The 21,869-nt window shown below is 39.3% G+C and overlaps 1 protein-coding gene across 2 annotated transcripts in view; it reads left to right on the top strand.

The window, feature by feature from the left end:
- The window catches only part of LOC113136337 (mannosyl-oligosaccharide 1,2-alpha-mannosidase IA), a 151,211-nt gene extending 138,305 nt beyond the window's left edge, over window positions 1-12,906 (top strand). Inside the window, exons 6-12 of one of the 2 annotated variants that reach the window (XM_026317049.2) lie at window positions 204-330; window positions 552-645; window positions 2,182-2,297; window positions 3,990-4,209; window positions 7,896-8,068; window positions 9,756-9,871; window positions 11,564-12,906. In XM_026317049.2, coding sequence (XP_026172834.1) covers window positions 204-330; window positions 552-645; window positions 2,182-2,297; window positions 3,990-4,209; window positions 7,896-8,068; window positions 9,756-9,871; window positions 11,564-11,705 — 988 coding nt within the window. In that variant the 3' untranslated portion in view covers window positions 11,706-12,906. The remainder of the gene's footprint in view (window positions 1-203; window positions 331-551; window positions 646-2,181; window positions 2,298-3,989; window positions 4,210-7,895; window positions 8,069-9,755; window positions 9,872-11,563) is intronic. The other variant, XM_026317050.1, reaches the window with a different exon arrangement.
- The last annotated feature ends 8,963 nt before the right edge of the window (window positions 12,907-21,869 follow it).

Genomic DNA, 21,869 nt, shown 5'->3' with positions numbered 1-21,869 from the left:
CACACACAGACATTTCAGTTTTAATGAGAGAACAAAGTTTGCTAATATATGTGTCGTGTAGATAACACTTCAAAGCAGGAACTGTTTTGTAAATCCAGTGCTCCTCCATATTTGTGTCTTCATAATACACAGTTATATGCATTACATGTCTGGATGTGATAGACTTGCTATTTAGTCTACCTGTTTGGCTGTTGTCTCTGTTGCAGTGGCACCAGTTGGAGCTGGGGCTGGGCCTCAGCCGGGAGCAGCATCCTGGCTGAGTTTGGTACCCTGCATCTGGAATTCGTTCATCTCACAGAGCTCTCTGGCAATCCCATCTACACAGAGAAGGTTCCCTATATTTTGTGCCCTTTCACAGTTTGCTGTGTTCAACAAGCAGCTTTGAAAATGTGTGGTATCCATTTACAATGACTCCTGATTTCCACTGGCACAATTTTTCTGCCAGATGTTTTCATCCTTGAGGCAATGATACAGTACAGTGAGCTGAATGACTGAAATAATGGCAGTGCAGAATCCTGATGATATTCATTTTTACTCTGATTTCTCTGAAGGTGATGAACATCAGGAAACTTCTGAACAAGATTGAGAAACCCCATGGCCTGTACCCAAACTTCCTCAGTCCAGTTAGCGGCAACTGGGTCCAACGTGAGTACTGTAATTACTGTAATTACTGTACACAGGGCAATCATTCTGCTTTAAACATCTGCCAAGTTATTAGGTGACTGTGGGTGATTAAAAAAATGGTCTTGACCAGGCTGATTTGTAAGGTCAAGGTGAATGGGTTTCCAAAATGATTAGGAAAAAAAAACAAACGTTTTACATGTGACCTTGATGACATATTCATCTAAGAAACGCCCTGAGAATCCAATTCTTGTATTAACTGTTTTCCTCTAATGTGGATAAAGATGACAGAGTTTGAGTTCATTGAATGTCATCTCACATTTTCCCTTTTCTGACTCTTTTCTTCAGCTTTCACACCACAGACAGACCTCAAGTCTCCTCACATGTCAAAGCTCTTTTAGCTGCTCGTCTGTGTCATCCACCAATCCGTATTTTTCCTTTCACTTTTAATATCATACTCATAGCAGTGACTATATGACTCCCTTAGCTCTGGGTTATTAAAATGATAATGAATGCAATTACTTCAGGAAATTGGATCTTTCTGATTTACCTGAAAAGAGGTGAAAAAAAAAAGTCAAGGGATAAGGCGACATTGGGACTGAACGATGGTGATATGATGTGGATGATTGAAGAGGCTAATTGTTGTGGGTGAGCATGTGGAGAAGCCACACTATACATTTATTGCAACAAAGGAAAAAGAGGCATTGGCTTCACAGCTGTCTCTCAGCCAAGGACAAACACAGCAGCACTGTGATAACCCTACAGGGGAGTCAGCACGTACTGTGTGCACACTGAGCAAGTCTCAGCCACACCTACACTGCAGTATCAGAGTCATCACTATGAAGCTGTACAAAGAAATCAACAGCCACTTGCTTCAATTCCAATTCCATTCAGGTTTTAAGTGTGTTACATAACTTTTAACTTATATAAGTTTTAACTCTGTAATAAACTATTTTCTGTCATAAGTGACAGAGAGCCTGTGGGTTTAGAGTATATAGAAGAGTTAGAGAACGAATGGAGTTGCAGATTTTTGATATTCTACCATCAGACACAAATCCTTTTTGCAGTACTGTAATTCCTAAAGAGTTAGTCAGATGTGGTGGTTTGTGGGACGTGATGTGATTGGAATAACTGAATTTTACCAGAGTTCACACACTTAAATATTTTATGTTTTTAATGCCACATAGAATACAATTTCATATTTTATTCATGATCACACCAGCAAATGAAACCAGAAGGGCCGATATAGCCAAACTTTGTACTTACAAAGATATAGCAGTAGTATACTACATATAATGATGTAATGGTTGCAGCCTGGACCCAGATAAGATGGACACAAATAAATGGATTAACCCATGAAGAAGTTCTGAAATTATCTAAGTTTTTGTTGAAATTGACACCTGCCTGTCTCAGCTCCTGTAGCAAGTAGTGACAGCTACAGGTCTGACTGCGCTGACCACAAAAAAGGACAAGAGCAGCCTTTTCAGTGCTTTTTAAGACCTAGGACCCTGCTGGATATTTTCACACAACTCTGTTCCCTCTCTGTATTCCCCTCTTTAGATCACGTTTCCATCGGTGGCCTTGGGGATAGTTTCTACGAGTATCTAATCAAATCATATCTGATGTCAGACAAGACGGACGATGATGCAAAGAAGATGTACTACAGCGCACTGGAGGTTTGGAAATTTTCATCTTACATTTCACACAGCACTGGGTCCACACAGATATCAGATATTAGATAAAAAACACTAGTTAAACTAAAGTGCAAAGTTTCTGATTAAAAAGTGTTTTCGAAGTGAGCACACCCAAGACAAATAAAAAACTGTCAAAGTAACAAAAGGACATCTTTCATCCCCCTTTGTCGAAAACAGAACAGACAGATTTAACATCTTCTGTGCACATTTAACTTGTGCTGCTGTGGCCTTTATGTTAATCATTTCAGATTTGTGCCTTGTTAGAACATTTCCAGCCTAGTAAGATTTACACCCCGACTTTAAAGTAAAAATGACTCGGGTGTTTGAAACATGAGACCAGCATGTTAAATTTCCATCACATTTAAGTGACAAGGTGCATGTCTGAAAATGGCTGAAATAATGGAGTGATATTGCAGAGCGAAGTAGCATTTTATTACTCAAAACCAATGCCTTTCTCTCTTCTATCGAAATTCAGTGCAACTGAGTCACAACTGAATGTAGATTAGCAATAAATGCATTTATTCTAAGCACCATACACTGATGACATACAGTGGGTGTCGTGGCATTCTCAGTGGTCATAGAGGAAAGGATAATATCAAAAAGTAAAGCTCCTTGGTAATGTTGTTAGAGCTGCAAGTATATAGCAACTGGTTTATACATGTATTCACTGTTGTTCAGTAGCATAGGTGCACTCCCACTTCCTGAAGATGTCTGATTTTTTTTTTTTCTTTAATGGAGATAATGTCAGAGTAAAGTACATCCCTGAGGCTACAATTACAATATCTGCTAATTACAGACTCTCCTCCTTAAATTTAACAGATTAAGGTATGTACTATATGTTCATACAGAGATCTAAGGCAAATGCAGCAAGGTCCTTATCTTTAGCATCTAAAAGCACCTTACTAATTAAGATGCAATGCTGAATGAGAGAACATTTTCCAGATACACCGTGCAATGATTAGTGCTAACACCACATAATCAGCAGAGAAATCATCAGCCCTCAAGAATTTTTTTTTTTCTGAGCATATTTGTAAGATTTCATATCATGCACATCTCTTTGTTATGTATTCTGTTATTGCAGCTTCATCAACCTGTATAGTCATTGGCTGTTCTTTCCAAGCTCATTCTGAAAGACTTGTTAAGAAGAAAAACATGATTTGAACTGAGATTCAAGAGGGAGTTTACACTTTTAATTATCAGCACTTTGTGGGCCGTTGATGCAGAATGTTAGAGACCTGTATTCAAATGCAAAATGAGCAGTAAGCCAGACAGAAGAGGGGAGAGGGAGATGAGAAAAAGAGAGAGAGGAACAGAGAGAGAGGAAATTATTTTACGAGATGGCCTTTCTATATTCTTTGAAACATAAAGTACTGAAAAGAATCACAGCTGCAAAGAGCTATAACATAAAATGTAATCTTGCAGATTTTATTAAATTATGAATTCATAGCTTCCACATAAGCTGTGGCTGCAATAATCTCTGAGATTCCACTATTATGAACATTGACACATATAATCCATTTTTAAGTGTTATATCAATACAAACAATATCAATTATGCAAAAGAATTCGTGGAAAGGGCCAGCACAGAAGAAGGGATCAAAACATGTTTATACCAAGGAGTCCTAATTATGTGACACACTGTATGTTAATGGTGAATAAATGTATGTTGCTGCAGGCAATTGAAGCTAACCTGGTACAGAAGTCACCCGGGGGTCTCACCTACATGGCCGAGTGGAGGGGTGGTATCCTGGATCACAAGATGGGCCACCTGGCCTGCTTCTCTGGTGGCATGATCGGCATTGGTGCTGATGATGGAGCCCCAGAGAAGAGGCAACACTACCTGGACCTGGCTGCTGAAATCACACACACATGCCATGAGAGCTACACACGCTCAGGTGAGTGGAAATGTCAGACTTAATGAAGAGGGGCATCAGGTTCAAAAAACTCAGTTTTGTACACAGGGTAGGCAGCAGATGAGCATCTACTCCTGCTTTAGATATACAGTAAATTAATCATATCAAATCAAATTAGATCCATTTTTGTAGTTTCAGATTTTGCCTGTATCCCTACAGATCTATTTACCCCAGGAAGAAAGATTTGCACTTTTTGCCCAAGTTTGCTGGGGTTGGCTTTAGGATAGGTGTGTTTTTGTTAGACTGGAGAGGATCTTGAGTCACAGATCAAATGATTGAGTCATTTGGATTTTTGATCTGATGATGGTGCTAGAGGAAAAGTGACAATACCTAACAAACGCAGTCAATACGACATCTGTATCTAATGTGCCAACCCATCCATTAGATGTTGAGATATTTTAATAACTGACCAGGCTGGTCATGGTTAAAAATCATAACAATGAAATGTATTGGTTCATCCTTGTTGTGCTACACTATAACTGAAGAGATTTAGCTAATTGTTGCATCCAGAAGAAAAAAGTTAAAGAGCGTGGGAAAGTAATATTGTAAATTAAACGGGCCTCGGGCATTTTCGTTTTGCCCTGAGTCAAAAGGAGAATTGTTCCTGGTGGCTTCATCTCAACAGCGATGACAGGCCTAAGAACAAGTAGCAAAGAATTAAACTTCTTGATTATCCCCAGTCTCAGAGCTGTAGGCAGCAGATGTCGATGTGCCTCTTAAATGTGTTAGATAGTGATAATCACAGTTTGTTGTAATTCAGGATAAAGAATGAAAAGGGAAGAGACAGAATGAAGGAAGATAGAATACACAGGAGTAAACCTTGTGATAAAAAGTCCAAAGGCAAATTTACTGTGGCTCCAATCTATAAATGAGAGGGAGTAGAAGAGCTCTGATATGGCTGTACTCACAAACTGAAGATGCACCCAGGGGAAAAATGCCAGAAAGAGCATAAAAAAAAAAAATAAAAAAAAAAAGAACCCATGAGCAAGCTTGCTAGCATTTTCTGGGTAGACTCATGTTTGATCTCTTCCCTGCTATCTGTCTTGGCCCTGACAATAATCTCTTTTGCAAATTTCAAGCTTTTTTTTTTGGCCCCTTCCACTGTTGGGTGGGCTGTAAGGATTCATATTGTTTATTCGCCTTTGCTTCCTCAGTAGGCTAATGTGACTCATCAGGGGTTCCTTCATACGCTTGGAACATTTTTTGATCTTTAGGTCCAAAACCTTAAAGCTTATCTGGTTTCCTCTGTCATAGCCCTCCACCAGGGTTCTGTTCACTCGTTAAAAGGAGTGGATGGTTTTAGCTGTCTGCAGGAAACAGACAGAAGTGAGATTTGCTTTTACATGGGTGTAAAAGTGGCTGCTATTTTGCTGCATCTTAAATACTGATTCCATAAGACTCTTCTCCTCCTGCTGCTGCTCTGCATCTCTGACATCCTCCCCACAACAGACTGATGCAGAGGAGAATAGCAGTGTCAAGGAAGCAGCGGGAAGAAGGAAAGGCTATTGGTTTAGAAAAAGACAGTACTTTACTGTGTGAATTTTTATTATTGAGATGCAACTGTGAGAGACTGCCTGCATGTGTCACATCATGCTGTCACTTTTTCTTAATTACGTCTACCATTCAAATGTAAGAAAAATAAATATTTGACACTCTGCTGCTGCTCTCCTTTTAATTGGCTAACTCTAACCCTAAACGAGCCAACCAAAACAACGAAGGCAGCATTTACCAGCCAATCAGAGGCAAAGTAAATCTTTGCCCCTACACTCCCGGAATGGGCATTTCAGTCATGCAGCCAATTAAATCTAAGGATTTCCAAGTCCTCATTATCCAGTTTTCTGGATGAGATTAAAACATATGTAAAATTGCTATTAATAAGCACAGGTTGGTAAAAAGATAAAATAAACCAAAATGAATTTTGATGGAAATTCAATTCCCAGAGCAAGTAAAACAACTTTTAAATCAAACTTTTAATTGTGTTTGACACTTCTGTCTTATTCATCTGATGAACTAGTGGAAAAATCAATTGTGTTGTCTGTGCAGTGAGTTCCTGATGGTTCTGGTGGAATTAGCGTTAACATTTTAATCACAAGCTTTAAGACCCCGGAGATTTAACCTGTTTAAAACAGGTTGTCAGGAGGCAGGAAACAGCGTAATGCAAAGGGTCAGGGATGGTGTACCAAGACAGAGGTCTCTTTAGACTGTGTTTCATTTTTTGAAGCCATTCCTTGACAGGAAGCTAAAAAAAAAAAAAAAATCAATTAGTGGAAACGGTATTTCAGTTGTAGATGAGTGATTGGGAGTGACTGATGTATCGAGGTTAGGTTGTGCTGAATTTATTAAGAAAGTTTTGAGGTAAATACTTTTCACTAAGATATACCTGTATATAACTTATTTAGGCCACTTTGCTTTTTGCAGCGTTAGAGATTTAGTTTTATTCCAAGTAAAGTGAAGTGCTTTCAGAAATATATGCACATTTATTTAAGTATTAAGTTGAAAATTGAAACCTCTGATTGGCAAAAGCGTTCTAAGGTAAACAGCACGTACCTGGCCACAGTTTAGAGTGTCACAGCAAAGGGTCTGAATACTTCTGAGATTTCACTTTTCATGAGAGAGTAGTCATCGACTGAGAGTGGATTGAAGAGTAAATATGACAAATGTATCTACTTAAATTGAAATTACAACGCAGAAGTGTCAAGGGGGTACAGGGTTTTCAGTCCTGGCCCGGAAGCAAGTCAGATTCCCGTCCCGAAGAGGTGTTCCTTCCCCTTTTCGTTCTATTAAACAGGTCTCTTCCTTATCTAGATTTAGGGTCTAAAGAAAAAAAAGTGATTTAAGCTTTAACAGGCTCTCCAGCCTTTAGTATTTTCTGGTTTTAATACATGCTCAGATGTGCAATTTACTGCCAGCAGGTCATCTTCTGTTTTCCTGCATTTGCACTAATTTGTGGGTTTGTGTGGAACAGTAAACTGCCTATTGCTCTCATGCATCCCTGTGTCTTGCGTGCACATACTTACTCACACACTATCATGAGCCATCTGCAGAGTGGTCCTGCTGCTTGTCACACTTTCATGATGATTGTCTTGTCCAACTGCATGCAGCTATTTGTAAACTCCTCCTACCACGGTCCAATTTTCTAGGCAACCACACAGCGATTTCCTAAAAACCACAGATGATAAACATGAGAACGTCTATACAAATTCAGCACTGCAGGCAGAAGTAACATTTGAGAACCATTTCGGATGCAGTAAAACAACTTCCACTAAGCCCATTTCTAAATTTAAGATGTTGTTATGCTGATGCTTCTGTCCCGATCTTGGCAAAAGTAGAGTTCTTGGTGCCACATCATGAATGGAGTCACGATAGAAGAATATTGGTGGTAAGAAAAAAAGAAAATCAGAAAGAGAGAGAAAGAAGCCAACAGCCCATCTGGACTGCAGACATCCTAATTGTTTTTGTGCCTGAAGCCTTTTTTGAAACTTAACAGGAACTTGTAAAAAAAAAAAAGAAAAAGAAAAAACATTGTGTGCAATGAAAGATTTTAGATTTAGAGATTGTCTGCACATTGGTAAATAGGTGCTCATGTTTATTGGCTGACATAAAGGTGTTACTATTTGATTTTAATCTTATGTTTTTGTCCTCTTCTCTTTCATTTTTGTTTCTTTCAGCCACCAAACTGGGACCAGAAGCGTTCAGATTTGATAGTGGAGCTGAAGCCACAGCAACCAGACTGAGTGACAGATATTACATCCTGCGACCAGAAGTCATCGAGAGCTACATGTACATGTGGAGACTGACCCATGACCCCAAGTATAGAGAGTGGGGCTGGGAGGCTGTTCAGGTAAGATACAAAATACACTATTAACATTTCCCTTACTGATCTGATTATAAGATGAGCCCACATTTCTTTTGGGGAAAAAAAAGAACTTAGTATCAGACTAGTCCTTTTTAGAAAAGTGTTTGTACATGCTCTCTCATCACTTAAGCCTTTTCTCTCATAAAAAAGTAAAAGTGTACTGACAATTAAATTAGTGAATATGTGGTGCAATGTTAGCTGTTCTGATGAAATATGTTTTGAATTTATGAGACAGGAGGTAAAAATGGAGATTGTTTTCTATTTCTATCCACTGGGGAACAGTGGACATTGTCAACATATTGCATATGAAGAATATAGAAGAGCCAGCTCTTTGCTACCTTCAGGTAGAGCTGATCTCACCAGTGTTTTTGCTAAGCTAAGCAGCTACTGACTGTTGTTTAATATGTATCAGACAGATACCAGTGTGGCACCGATCTTCTCATCTAACTCTGAACAAGAAAGCGCATAAGACTATTGTCTCAAATGTCACACTAGTCAAGTTTTAGATACTATTTATCAGTCATGCTGTCAGCACCACAGAAGTGGTCAGGATGGGGTTTTTTTTTTTAAGCTCCTTGTCAGAATGATATTCTGTGACTTGTTAAGTCTGGCAGCATAACTAATGATTCTGTTTCTGTAGTAAAGGCAATTAAGAGACAAAAATAATTTCATGTTTCATTTAAGTGCAGCATAATTCTGTAACCCATACTTCTCTTATAGGAGGACTTAGACTCTGATTTTATAAATTGTACTCACCTATCGTGTCAAGCACCTTTAACATCTTCAATTACCCTCAACCTGGTTCCTTGATATTGGGCGGCACTATGACTTAGTTTGTAGATAAAGTAATCACACTAGTGGGAGTTGAAGGTTGTGGATGGAGCACCATTATTAAGGTGGCAATAGACAGGATATTAGCTGCAGTAAACTGTAGAGGGCTGGCATGATAGATTTAACATTAATTTAGTGTGCACAGAAGTGGAGAGATCAGGCTGACAAGTCTGACAGGCCTTTAATTATCAGGCACAAAGGTTGAAAGCAGTGCACAACGCTTCTTCTTCATGAACATCAAGCATTAATACATTAAAGTCTTTGTTAATTAGCATGTATAAGCCACCCCTTTGTAGCAGGGGCAATAAAGTGCTAATCTGGTTGGCTAACTCAGCCACTTTCCATTAGCTCTTGTAAGATTTAGTGTTGCTTGTATTAGGCTTTGTGTAGCTGGCTGAAGAGCCTGACATGTTCCATCATTCACTGTCCTTCTTTTAGTAGACACACTTTTTTAGTAAAAAATATCTGCACCATATTGTATAGGGCATTGATCTTTAACCATCTTTTTTTTATATAAGCACAACTATGTCTTCTCTGTGGGGTATAAAATATATAGTTCTGTCACTTTAAGGTAAAAGGCTCTTTGTGAGGGCTGATTAAATAAACAAACAAATGAACAAAATATCCATCCATACATTATCTATACCTGCTTATAACTTAACCAGGGAGATGGGGATCTGCTGGAGCCCATCCCAGCTCTTTGGGTGAAAGGCATGAACAAAATATTATGTATTTAATTTGTACAATCAAGTTAGCAACTGCAAGTAATGGTTTTTACTTTGTCCAGAAAATATTTTGAAGTTATTAAACCTGCCCTTTCCCTCTATGTATCTCCTGTCAGGCTCTCGAGGAGCACTGCAGAGTTGAGTCTGGCTTCTCTGGGATTCGAGATGTTTATACCCTGACAGTCAGCCACGACAACATGCAGCAGAGTTTCTTCCTTTCAGAAACACTCAAGTAAGTCCTATTTCTTTCCACTTCTCCCTTGGTTATAGTGAACATGGCAAAAGGCATCTTACAATCTGCATGCATAAACCATCACAGATATAGAAACTAATATAGAGTCCAATACTCTATACTCTACATAGCTGGGAATGCATCTCTATTATCTATTCTGTTCATGAGATACACTCCTGCTGTGAAGAGACATTTTCTCTACTTCCAGGAGCCACCTAAGGTGATTTTCACTGGTAAAACATGAACCCCAAATACACAGTGTACAGATAAACACTATACAAAGATATATGATTACACAGACAATCCTAATTAATAGGATGAACTCACTGTTTTGTCTTTTCATTAGATTTGTTTACCATAAGGAAATATAGAACATGCCCAGAGGTATTTACTGGGAAGATACAGATTGAAAGCTACTGTGTACTGAGAGGAGCTTATTGTACTTAGATAACAGAAATTTTATCTACTTGACGGGGAAAAATGCCTGGTCTCTGAATGACTTTTGTGTTTTCTACCAGTAACACTCCTTGGTTGTAGGTCTTTTCTGTTTCAGTTTTGTCTTCAGGTGACAGACTCACTGAAGAATATTAAATTTCTTTTCCTTTGAGAAGCTTTCTCAAGGCAACCAAGCAGCAACTGAAGACAGCTGCAGTAAAGGTCTGGCAAAGCCTCTTAAGGGAGAAAACTCAACACTGGTGTCCATGAGTTCCAGACTCCAGGCAGTCGTTGACTGCAAAGGCTTAGCATCCAAATATTAAAAATACAAATTATAAATATTTTTGTGTTGGCGGTTAGATTTTGTTAGTCATTTCCAAAGTTTTGCTAAGGTAAACCAAACAGCTGTTAGCTGTAGCAGCATATTTAAGGTACAGACATGAAAGTGGTATTGATCATCATTTCATTCCTGGCAAGAAAGTGAATAAGTTTATCCTGAAACATGTCAGAGGTCTAGGGCTGTCATGTTTTATTTGAACTTTCATTAGAATGTGTAGAATAATAGTATCTACATTCAAATATATAAGCATTATTGGCTCCCTTGGGGCCCATTGTTCCACTGATATATCTGTAAACTAATAAATAAGACAGAAGCAAGCAAAGCTGCACTGGTTGGATAATCACAATGCCAATGCATCTGACAAGTGTAGATGTCAAAAATTACCAAAAAAAAAATAAAAATTTAAAGCTGCAACTGCCTTACTCTCCACTGACAAATCACCCAAGTGATGCACCAGAGGCACAAGAAGCTAGTGCAGCAACGTTTATTGTATGACCTTGTCTGACAGCTGATTTTTACTCACACTTATTCTCGGGACTCTTGTCAAAAGGCCATCACTAATAGGTTTGCACTTTTATATACAATGATATGCAACCCTGGGCTCCAGCAGATCCCTGTGACTCTAAACATGACTAAGCAGGTATAGATAATGGATGGATACAGCCCATTAGTATAGCTTCTAGAAAATGGTGTCAGGAAAACGTCACGTAATTAGCCAATTAGATACAATTACAGTTCATGCCTAAATCTCATGAAAGCATATTGGAAAACATGTAAACAGTAAGTATATGGATATGAAATTATTTGAAGCAAACTTAAAAAGTATAAAATAATCCTTTGTGTATGTAAAAAAGTAGAAGCAGTGAACTATATATGATTTTGATGAAATTAAATGGATGTTTTTTCTGTTTGCACAGGTATCTGTACCTGCTCTTCTCTGACGACGATCTTCTGCCACTGGAGGACTGGGTCTTCAATACAGAAGCCCACCCACTGCCCATCGTCCGCAAGAGCTGCCTGCAAGACGAAGCAACACAGGATAAGACAGTCTCAGAATAAAACACAAAAAACAACAGTTTATGTCACACAAATATTGCAAACACCAAGTCAATGCAGGTTCAGAGTCTTTTCAGGAGTGTGTTATAGACTCTCCATTCCTTTCCAGTAAAGGATGTTGTTGTTTTACGCTGTGATTGTATATCCTCTTGCCGGGGTTCTTTCCTGCTGGCACTTCCTTTTTGTGGACAATCAAGACTTTCGTGAAAAGAGCACCTTTTTCTTTCCTCTGTGAGGAAACCAGTACAATTTGCAGACCCAAATGTATGGGAGGAGAGTTGAACTCTGGGCCATATTGTTAGTGAGGAAACCACTTGATTTTTGCTCTTTGATTTCATTGTTTTATCTTCAGTGATGAATGGTTACCTTAGAACTTGTCATTGCATTTTTTCCCTTCGTGAGTTCACTCTCTGACCAAAGGTTTCTTTGCATTTCTATTTCCTTCTTTTCCAGTAATGTGTTATTGTGTGAGGCTTGACAGAAAGTAAAATTACTTTAACGGATTGAATTGTAATGGCTATTGATTAATGTACAAACAAAATGAAATGTGATTCTTGAACTCACCTCCAAACTAATGTTGATGTCATGTTTCTTACCGAAACAAGCCTGAATGATTTTTTAAAGTCAGGGGGTCAGATAATGTCTTATGCATCCAGGGACCATAAAAAAAAATATGTTGGGTTGTGTTTCATTGTATGCTTGGGTTATATTTTGAACAGGACAGTAATTTCTGTGACCGTAAGACAAGCATAAAAGAAAAAGAACACAGCTCCAAATGGGTTGTCCTGTTTCTAATGCTTCACTCTGCCTTTACATGTGGATCCATACAGCTGCCAGTACAGGTGTTAAAGGCTGTTAGACTGCAAAGACAAGTTTTCATTTTCATCACTGCTGTCCTGCACAATTGAACGAATGTGCTGTACATACAGACGAAGAGAGTGGCCCCTGTATGAGCTTGTCTTGACTTCATTTTGTGATTTTTCTCTTCTTTTCTGACCTTCAGTGGTTCTTTTCTGGGTTCTCTTTTGAGTTGCTTCCCTCAGGTGTTTCAGTAAAAAAAAAAAAAACGGTTTTGATTTTAAGTCTAGTTATTGCTGATATTAATTATTGTTACTTATTCTTACTGTTTGATTTAACTTTCATTGTTAAATATTTTCAAATACTGATGAAATAAGAATTGTGCAACTTTGTACATTTAAAGCAATCACGTGTCATTTTTTGTTTGTTTTGGTGAACAGTGTTTGTTTTTCACTGTTTTTTTATATAGTAACTTTTGAAGGAACCTGCAGCGGCTAACAAAATGGAAGGTAACTTGGCACAATTACTGCTTACATTTGTTTTGGTGTTTGCGTTCAAGAGGTTCATTACAGATTTAATTAAAGGGGGAAGTCTCAGGGTTGTGGGAAGTTGCAGCAATCACGACCAGAAAATGACTAATGGGGTTTAGCCATTGCACAGTGTCAGGTTAGCAAAGCAAGATTAAATATCATCCTCCCTAAATGATTCAGGTCCACCTGATGTCATCTGAATCCTAATTTCAGTCGGATAGCGTGAGGTGACTTTCATTGGTTTTAAATAGAATCATCTTACGTTATTGACATTTAACAATAATTAGAAAAATGTTACTCAAATGTCACCCGTCTGGTGACATGAATCTTACTGACACCTTAAAAAAGGTGTAATGCAAAGTTATGGAAGTGTAAATATTACAGCCTGCAGCTCTGTGCTACAGTGCAGGGTCATTACTTTCAGCTTAGGGATGATGCTGAAGAGAAGGGAAAAACTGAAGGACACTATTTGTGAATGTGAGCTTGTCTGATCTTGCCCAGGGACATAAATGGCTGGATCACTGTCCACTTTAATGCATTGGAGACTTATAGTGAAGTACAAACACTATAGATAAAACCCTTCAACTCTCAGTTTTTTCTCCTCTTTGCTACTCCCAAAGTCCTCAGCTAACTGAGCAGGAAGCACATATGGAAACATTCGGGCTACTGTCTGACTTGGCAAGACCTTCTGTCGATGTGTGACAGAGGGGGAAGAGTTATTATTATCTCAGTGCCACAGTCGTCCTCCAGCTGCCCTGAACAGGCCAGCAGTTTTAGAGGAAATAGCTGGCATGGCATGAAGATCTGGTTCAAATATTATTTGATTTCAAAACACTGTAAACTCCACCTACTCACATTTTCAACCGCCCAGAGATTAAAGACAAAAGGCAAGAAAAACAGATGGTCTGTTTCTAAGCCAAAGACACAAGTGGCACGGTTTTGTATCGGTTTTGTATCTTGTTTTGGTTAACCAATAGTCTAATCCATACGTCTGTCAATCATCAAAGCTACGCATTAATCGCCTAATCTTTTTTGGACTTCTGAAGTGCTTTAACTTCAATTGTAATTCTTATGTTTTACAAAATAACAAAATATAAAATGTAAAGCATTCACAATCATTCTAGCAGACCAACAAGTAATACTTACAGATGTATTGGAAAAACACTCCAGACTAAAAAAGAAAACCAAACAAAATCCTGCACAGCATCCATCACTCAAACCCAAATTATAAAAACAACATTTCAGCCATCCAGGCATAACAGCCAACAGACTGAAAGCATTCAGTTCTCTTTTTTACATAATTTACGTTCAATGTGATGTCACTTCTGACTAAGTAACAAAATAAGATCAGGGCACAAGGAGCTGGTAATAAAGACGCAAACCAACTTTTCTTGGTCTTCTCCAATCATAAAAACAGCAAAGTGACAGCTTCAGTCGTCTTATCCTCTATCCTAAACCCACCTACCATCACCTTCGGATGAAATCAAAGAGTTTTCTTCAAAATCTCTTAGATGTATTATGGGACAACAATGTCATCTCACACAGCTCTCAAAACAAACACGTCCCACCTGAGATGTCACCATCTCACACAGAAAAGCTTAAAGTTTGTGAATAACTTCAAAAACTATTCAACTTGGACATCTCCCACTGGCAGCTGTTTTGTCATATTTTTCAGGTACTGAATATCTTTTTTTCTTCTTCTGAATGAAGCCCTTGATATATTAAGACTTCATTTTACATTCCTGTTCCCCTCCTTCTGTTCTTTTCCTCCCTTTCAGCTTTTGTCGGCACACTTTCATGGCTGGTTAAACAATTATTTTCTCTCAGAGTTGCTGGTAAAAGAAGAGAAAAGGTACGACATGCAAGGTTTTGCTGCATAGTTTTTGCTGTTCCACTGACACTGATGGTGAGGTGGACTAGCTGACTAGTTCTACAGTTCTGAAAAAAAAAATGTTCTCACTCAAAAATCTTATTTTGTAAAAACGTTTTCATGGTCAGTTTTAAAGAAGAAAGAAAGAACTTGAGCTACCAGTGCAACAGCAATAGAAAGCCAAGACTGAAATTCTTGAACCACAAGAAGTTATTGCACCCAGCCAAGGAAAGTCTGGCATGCAACCCTACATGAAAACACAACATGTCGTGGTAGCCTCAAAGTTTCCCACTGTTTCCATTCTTTATGCTAAAGCTAGGCTAACTGGCTGATGTGTTGTGGTATTATTTCTGTTTTAAAAAATAGCTTCAAAATTCCTGCAGTGTAAAAGAATATTTATCTGTATTAGGACTGAAACTAATTATTACCATTATAAATAATCTGGCACTTAATTTGGACAATTTATCATTTCTTCTATCCAGAAAAGCAAGATTTTAGAAAATAATGCCCAGAATCATTTTTCAAAGCAAAAGCTACAAAGAGATTATTGGTCTAACTAATAAACCAAGACTCAAGCAATAGCATAAACAGAGACTACAGCAAATCCTTACTTTAAACACACTGAAACCGTGTTTTTTATTGGCTGACTTCTTGATTAAATCAACTAATCACTGCAGTTGCAATAAAGATACAATAAGAGTTAAACTCAGTAAAAGACACCTTTAAACCACCAAGCACATCACTATTCCAGCTTTATATTAACACTTTACACAAACGGGAAAATGTTGCTGAAGGAAGCGTAAGAAGATTTTATTGCTGCAGTTTCCCACCCACTCCCGTGTCAGCACTGTAGCTTTCCACTGAACTCTCTGTCTACGAAAGGCCAAGGACAGGGATGTGAATGAATTTGTTCTGCACAATGAAGAGAAAAGGCTATTCTTTTTCATTAATCTCTATTCAGGGACACATGCATGAATTCCATTTTTTTACGTTTTCAAGGAAATGACAGCCTTGGGCGTTGCTGTGGAACAAACTAAAATAGCTCCTCTCTTAGATGCAGACAAATTGTCAGGGAGGAATTCCTGAAATGCCGCACAGATGATGCATTTGTTAGTGGAGAGATACTATATACAGTGTGACAGACTTTGTTTTTCCAAAACATCCTTGACTTTGAAAAGTTTGTACATTGAAAAAAGAAGTACAATGATTGGGTTGACTTTATTCTCTTATGTCTTGTTGGACAGTGTTTACTGTTTTGACAATTGGATACCACCAATTCAGGCAAAATGGAAACTCGTGCTGCTTTGTCCCTTGCCATTATCCATTTTTGGGATTATTAAAATCTTAATAAGATTATTAACTAGACTAGATGTGGGGAAATGATACTAGGCCAGACATATGGTCATTTAATTTTCATATTCAATTAAACATTCTAATTATTTAACTAAAAGTAGTGCTAGCAGTCTAACTGATGATGAATCCTGGTAGTGGATTTTTTTTTTTTAAACGTAATTTTACTCTAAAACCTGAGCAGCAGAGTGGGAGTGAGTCTACACAGTATGCTTTCAGTGTGCCTGGCTTAGTGTGTCTTTCTTCACAGATTCACCCAAGTGTGCACTGAGCAGATGCCTTAGCCCTTAGACACAGTGCTGTGTAGCTCCAGAATGTGCTTGTCAAAACATCCCATGCTACTCCACTCTGCCAAAACTTGAAGGTCCGCCAGGCTGGCCTCATCTGCTGCCCCAGCACCTTGTTAGCACCCGAAAGTGAACAAAACTGCATAATCAGCTGCTAATATTTCTAAAAATAACATCGGCAGTTCGGAGGTCAGAGGTAGGAAGGATTAGGATTGGCAGGTTGACAGCATGCACAGATCCATAAACACATTGAAAAGGTCACAGAAAAGGTTTCTACACACAAGTCCAGCAAAAGCTGATAGAAGTGCATTATATGCTCAGCTGCCACCAAGTACACCAAGTTAAAACAGATGCAGTATATTACATAACAGTCTGGCAATAAATCCCTCCTTCATGAATGACAATATTCAGGATTTTTTTTGTTTTTTGGTTGTTTTTTCAAATTGTTTTAGACAGTTTGCAGTGTTGTTGAACTGTGCTATATGATACAGAGAGGTGTTCCTGTAGTTAAAACATCTGTCAGTACAAGTCAACAGCACCACAAACTACAGCTTCCACAATGATCCTAGAGATGCATCAACAAAAACAACTTTATCACCTTCTTGAGGGGAGGATAAGATGCAGGCCTGTTGTATTAGGTTACATTCATTTTATATAGGTGTTCCTAGGAAAATGTCAAAAAGCAGTAAAAAAAAAAAAAAAAAAAAAAAAAAAATGTCCATCTTCCAACGGGGTATGTGTGACTAACAGTTCGAAACTACTTAGCTCTTTCACTATACAGTGCCAGAGGCTGGACATCTTGCTGTTTTTTAAAAAATGATTCAATAATCAGTAACTGTTTGTTTTTCTATCCTATATTGCAGCTTATCTTGAGGGGAACATAAATACTTTTAGCAGCTGCCATGAAAATGTTACACCAAGACATATCCCTAAAAAAAAAAAAAATCACCAGCATAATTAGGACTCATCATCTGGAGACCATGAATGGATGAACCGATAATCCAGACAATCCAGCTGATACTTGCTATACTTATTTCAGTGTGGTCCAAAGTGGTGGACCAACCAACGGACACCTGAACACTGTTATCCCTAGAACCTCTAATACCGTGTTAGCCTAATTTAATTCCACAAGCTAAGACACAGCTGCATCCTCTGTGCCTGGGGCCACCGAAACTCCTGACATCAGGTGCAACCACTTGTGAGATACAGATGTAGACAAAAACAATCCCTAAATGTAGTTTTGATTCTGTGGGGTGATTTTAAAATGCAATTGTATTTCCACTACTCAAACATCTTAGCATGCAAACTAAATAAGCTTCAGTTGTGAGCTGTGCTGCTGATGTACAACATACAGAGAAGCAACTTACAGCTGGAACAAGTTAAATAGCAAATGGTGGTTAGACAGCTTCAGAAAGTTCTTGGAAAAAAATACATAAACAGTTTTTTTTTTCACTCTTTGTCCTGGTTAATTGGAAGCAGCTTTCTAAAGTTGTAGTTCAAAGTTGTTTGAACTCTCGGTCTACATATTAAACAATTTCCTTTCCATATGAAACAATAAAATACAATAATTACATGACTGTGTCTTGTGAGGAGAAGATTCAGGACAATAGTTTTTTCATGTCTGGAGCTAATGAATGTGAAAGGGGGAGGTATCTTATAGACCATCTACAGTTTAAAAAGGAGGAGGAGAGAGGTACAGAGTTATTAAAATGGATGTAAAATAAATATGGCAAGTTTATGGCATCAATGTTTGAATTTCAGTGATACATTGCTGTACTATAAAGCAACCATGCTGATTTTGCTGTCTCTGCAGCATCATTGTTTTGGAGTGGAGTGGTCCAACTCCTCCTTGTCAGTTAAGTGTTTTAATGTTCAAAGGCTTTGAGGAGCTGATGAGTGGAGTAATTTAACCCAGAATCTGATGAAAGCTAATGCTAATTGTTGTGGTTCGTACTGTCATAAATATTCATTTGTCAACATGGTGTGACACACTACTTACTTCTCTCTGCAGAGATTTGCACCTTTGAAGATGCCAGAAGCCTTAGTTTTCTGGTAGAATTCAAAATTGAAGCACAGTTCTACATTACTTGAATTTTAATTTTATGATATTATATGATGAATTTTATTTCTACTTCAGCACATTTCAGAGGCAAAGTCTATTATATTTATTTGGCCTCTGTAGTTAAAAAGTTCCTTCAAAGCTTGTCATGTACATTACAGGTGTTACTGCAGCTAGCTACCATTAAATGCAGCTTACTGCTTCCAAAGCTCATTTTGGCTACAGAGTGAATACTTCAATTGTTATACTATCATTAGTTGCAGTACATGTCAAAGAATAATAAGAATAACACTTTTATACTGCAGCACAATTGAGCTGCAGCCATTTGTGCTTTAATCATTAGGTTCTAAAGCTGGAGGGATGATTGTTTAGTTTTTGTGTTTTGACGTAAGTCCAATCCATTGTTCAAAACCTGCATTTATGAGTTTGACAGCATCTCAATTATATTTGAGATGCTGTGCTTTGATTCCCAAGAGACAGAGATCCTCATCCTGATGCTATCCTGAATGCAAAAGCTGTTTACAATACCTTATTCAACCTTCATAGAAAAGCAGTAGTTGACTTTGCAGTGTTGATAGTTTTTAGCTATACACATTTTATTTATTCCTAGTCTGGAATAATAATAATAATACATTTTATTTCATGGCGCCTTTCAAAGTCTCAAGGTCACCTTACAGATAGAAAAGGAAGCATACAGCATGATATACATAGAGTGCATTAAAACAACAGTAACAAGAATACATAAACGGCGGGAGAGAATGTAAAGGCAAAAGCGTGGATTATCTAGGAAGTGGGCGAAGTACAGTACAAGTAAATTGAAATACAGAAACCCAGATGACAGAACAACAAATATGAAACAGTATGAGACAATATGAAATAGGCAGAGGGTGGTAGGACATCACGGGCTGCTTTGAGAAGTTAAGAGAGTTAGGTGGAAAACGCTATACGGAACAGATATGTTTTGAGTGATGATTTAAAAGTTGATAAGTCCGGAGACGACCGGATGCGACGAGGGAGAATGTTCCAAAGGCGGGGCGCAGTGTGGCTGAAGGATCTAGCGCCCATGGTGGCCAGGCGCACTGTAGGGGTGCAGAGGAGAGTGGAACTGGAGGAGCGGAGAGGACGAGGCGGAGAATAGATATGAAGTAGTTCAGTGATGTATGGTGGGGCAATAGAGTGGAGGGCTTTGTAGGTGAGAAGGAGGATTTTATAGTTTATACGGAAGGACACAGGGAGCCAGTGAAGTTGTTTAAGGACAGGGGTGATATGATGTGAGGATGGAGTTCTGGTGATGATTCGGGCAGCAGAGTTCTGGACAAGTTGAAGTTTGCGAAGTGATTTGAGAGGTAGACCAGTGAGGAGTGAGTTATAGTAATCCAAACGAGAGGTGACAAAGGCGTTAATGAGTATTGCCGTGCTATCGGTGGTGAGTGAGGAACGGATGCGGTTTATGTTACGGAGATGGGAGTAGGCCGACCGGGTAGTGGTATTGATATGCTGAGTGAAGGAGAGAGTACCGTCTAGGATGACACCCAGGCTTTTAACTTGGGGGGAGGGGGGGACAGTATTGTTGTCAATTTGAATGGAGAAGGTGCTGGTTTTAGAAAGGGTGGATCTGGTGCCCACGAGGAGAATTTCAGTTTTGTCAGGGTTGAGTTTCAAAAAGTTATGGGTGAACCAGGATTTGATATTATGTAAGCAGGTAAGGAGGGAGGGAGGGGGGAGGGTAGAAGATGGAGCAGCAGAGAGGTAGAGCTGGGTGTCGTCTGCATAACAGTGGAAATTGATGTTATGTTGCCTAAGGATATTTCCGAGAGGAAGGAGATAAATAATAAAGAGGAGGGGCCCCAGGACAGAGCCCTGAGGCACGCCACAACTGACAGTAGAGGGCTGGGAGTGGAAGTTCTGGAGATGGACGGACTGGGTGCGGTCAGATAGGTAGGAGGTGAACCATGAGAGGACCGAGCCGGCTATGCCGATGGAAGCAAGGCGATGGAGGAGAATATTGTGTGAGATGGTGTCAAAAGCTGCAGTTAGGTCAAGGAGGATGAGGATGGAGACAAGGCCAGAGTCTGCGGCTACTAGGAGGTCGTTGGTGATTTTGACCAGGGCAGTTTCAGTGCTGTGAAGTTGGCGGAAACCAGATTGAAAGTGTTCGTATAGGCTATTGGCGGAAAGGTGGTTATGGACCTGGTGGTGAACAACTTTTTCCAGGATTTTGGAGAGGAACGGGAGATTGGAGATAGGGCGGAAGTTGTTAAGGTCGGCAGGATCGAGACCAGGTTTTTTTAGAATTGGTGAGATGATGGCTGTCTTGAGTGATGGGGGTACGATGCCAGAACTGAGGGAAGTGTGAATAATGTGGGTAAGATGAGGAAGGAGAGAGGGGAGACAGAGCTTGACGAGGTTGGTTGGTAGGGGGTCAAGTTTGCAGATTGAGGGTTTGGATTTGAGGATCAGGGAAGAGATAACCGTGGTGGGTGGAATGATAAAACTCGAAAGCAGGGAGGATACTGGTAGAGAGGGAAGGGTACAGTGGAGGCAGTTCGCAGTGTCACAGATGGGGGGAAATTGCTGGTGTATATTTTCGATTTTGATGAGAAGAAATCCAGGAAGTTATTGCACAAGGTGGTGGAGAGTGAAGGGAAGAGAGGAGTATCGGGAGGGCCCAATAAATTTTTGACAGTGGAGAAGAGGGAACGCGTGGAGCCAGAGGCGGATACAATAAGCGAGGCATAGAAGTCAGATTTTGTTTGAGTAATGGTTTGCTTGTACTTCAGTATGTGGTTTAGGTATAAGTCCTTGTGGGTGGATGAACCGGTTTTTTTGAAGAGACGTTCAAGGCGACGGGCTTGGGTTTTGAGGAGGCGGAGTTCGGGTGTGTACCATGGAGCAGAGTGCGTAAAGGATACAGATCTAGTTTTGAGTGGGGCGAAGGTGTTGAGTAGATTTCGTAGCTCACAGTTGAAATTGGATAACATGTTGGAGAGGGACGGTGTGTAATTAGTACATGAAAGGTTGTTGAGAGCAGCAGTGAAGGAGGGGAGGTCGATGTTCTTTAAGTTACGGAAGGTGATGGTGCGGGAGAGGTGGGTTTTGAAGAGAGGTAGTTTGGAGTTAAAGCAGACTAGTTTGTGGTCGGAGAAGAAGGTGTCGAGGGTAGAACATGACTGAACTGTGACGCCAGAGTAGCAGACTAAGTCGAGGGTGTGGCCTAGAGAATGTGTTGGGGAGGTGATGTATTGTTGGAGCCCAAAGCTGTCCAGACAGGAA

The sequence above is a fragment of the Mastacembelus armatus genome, chromosome 16, assembly GCF_900324485.2.
Source record: "Mastacembelus armatus chromosome 16, fMasArm1.2, whole genome shotgun sequence".
NCBI classification, from domain to species: Eukaryota; Metazoa; Chordata; class Actinopteri; order Synbranchiformes; family Mastacembelidae; genus Mastacembelus; species Mastacembelus armatus.
The sequence above is the reverse complement of the archived record's forward strand: the minus strand, read 5'-3'. Positions and strand labels throughout refer to the sequence as shown.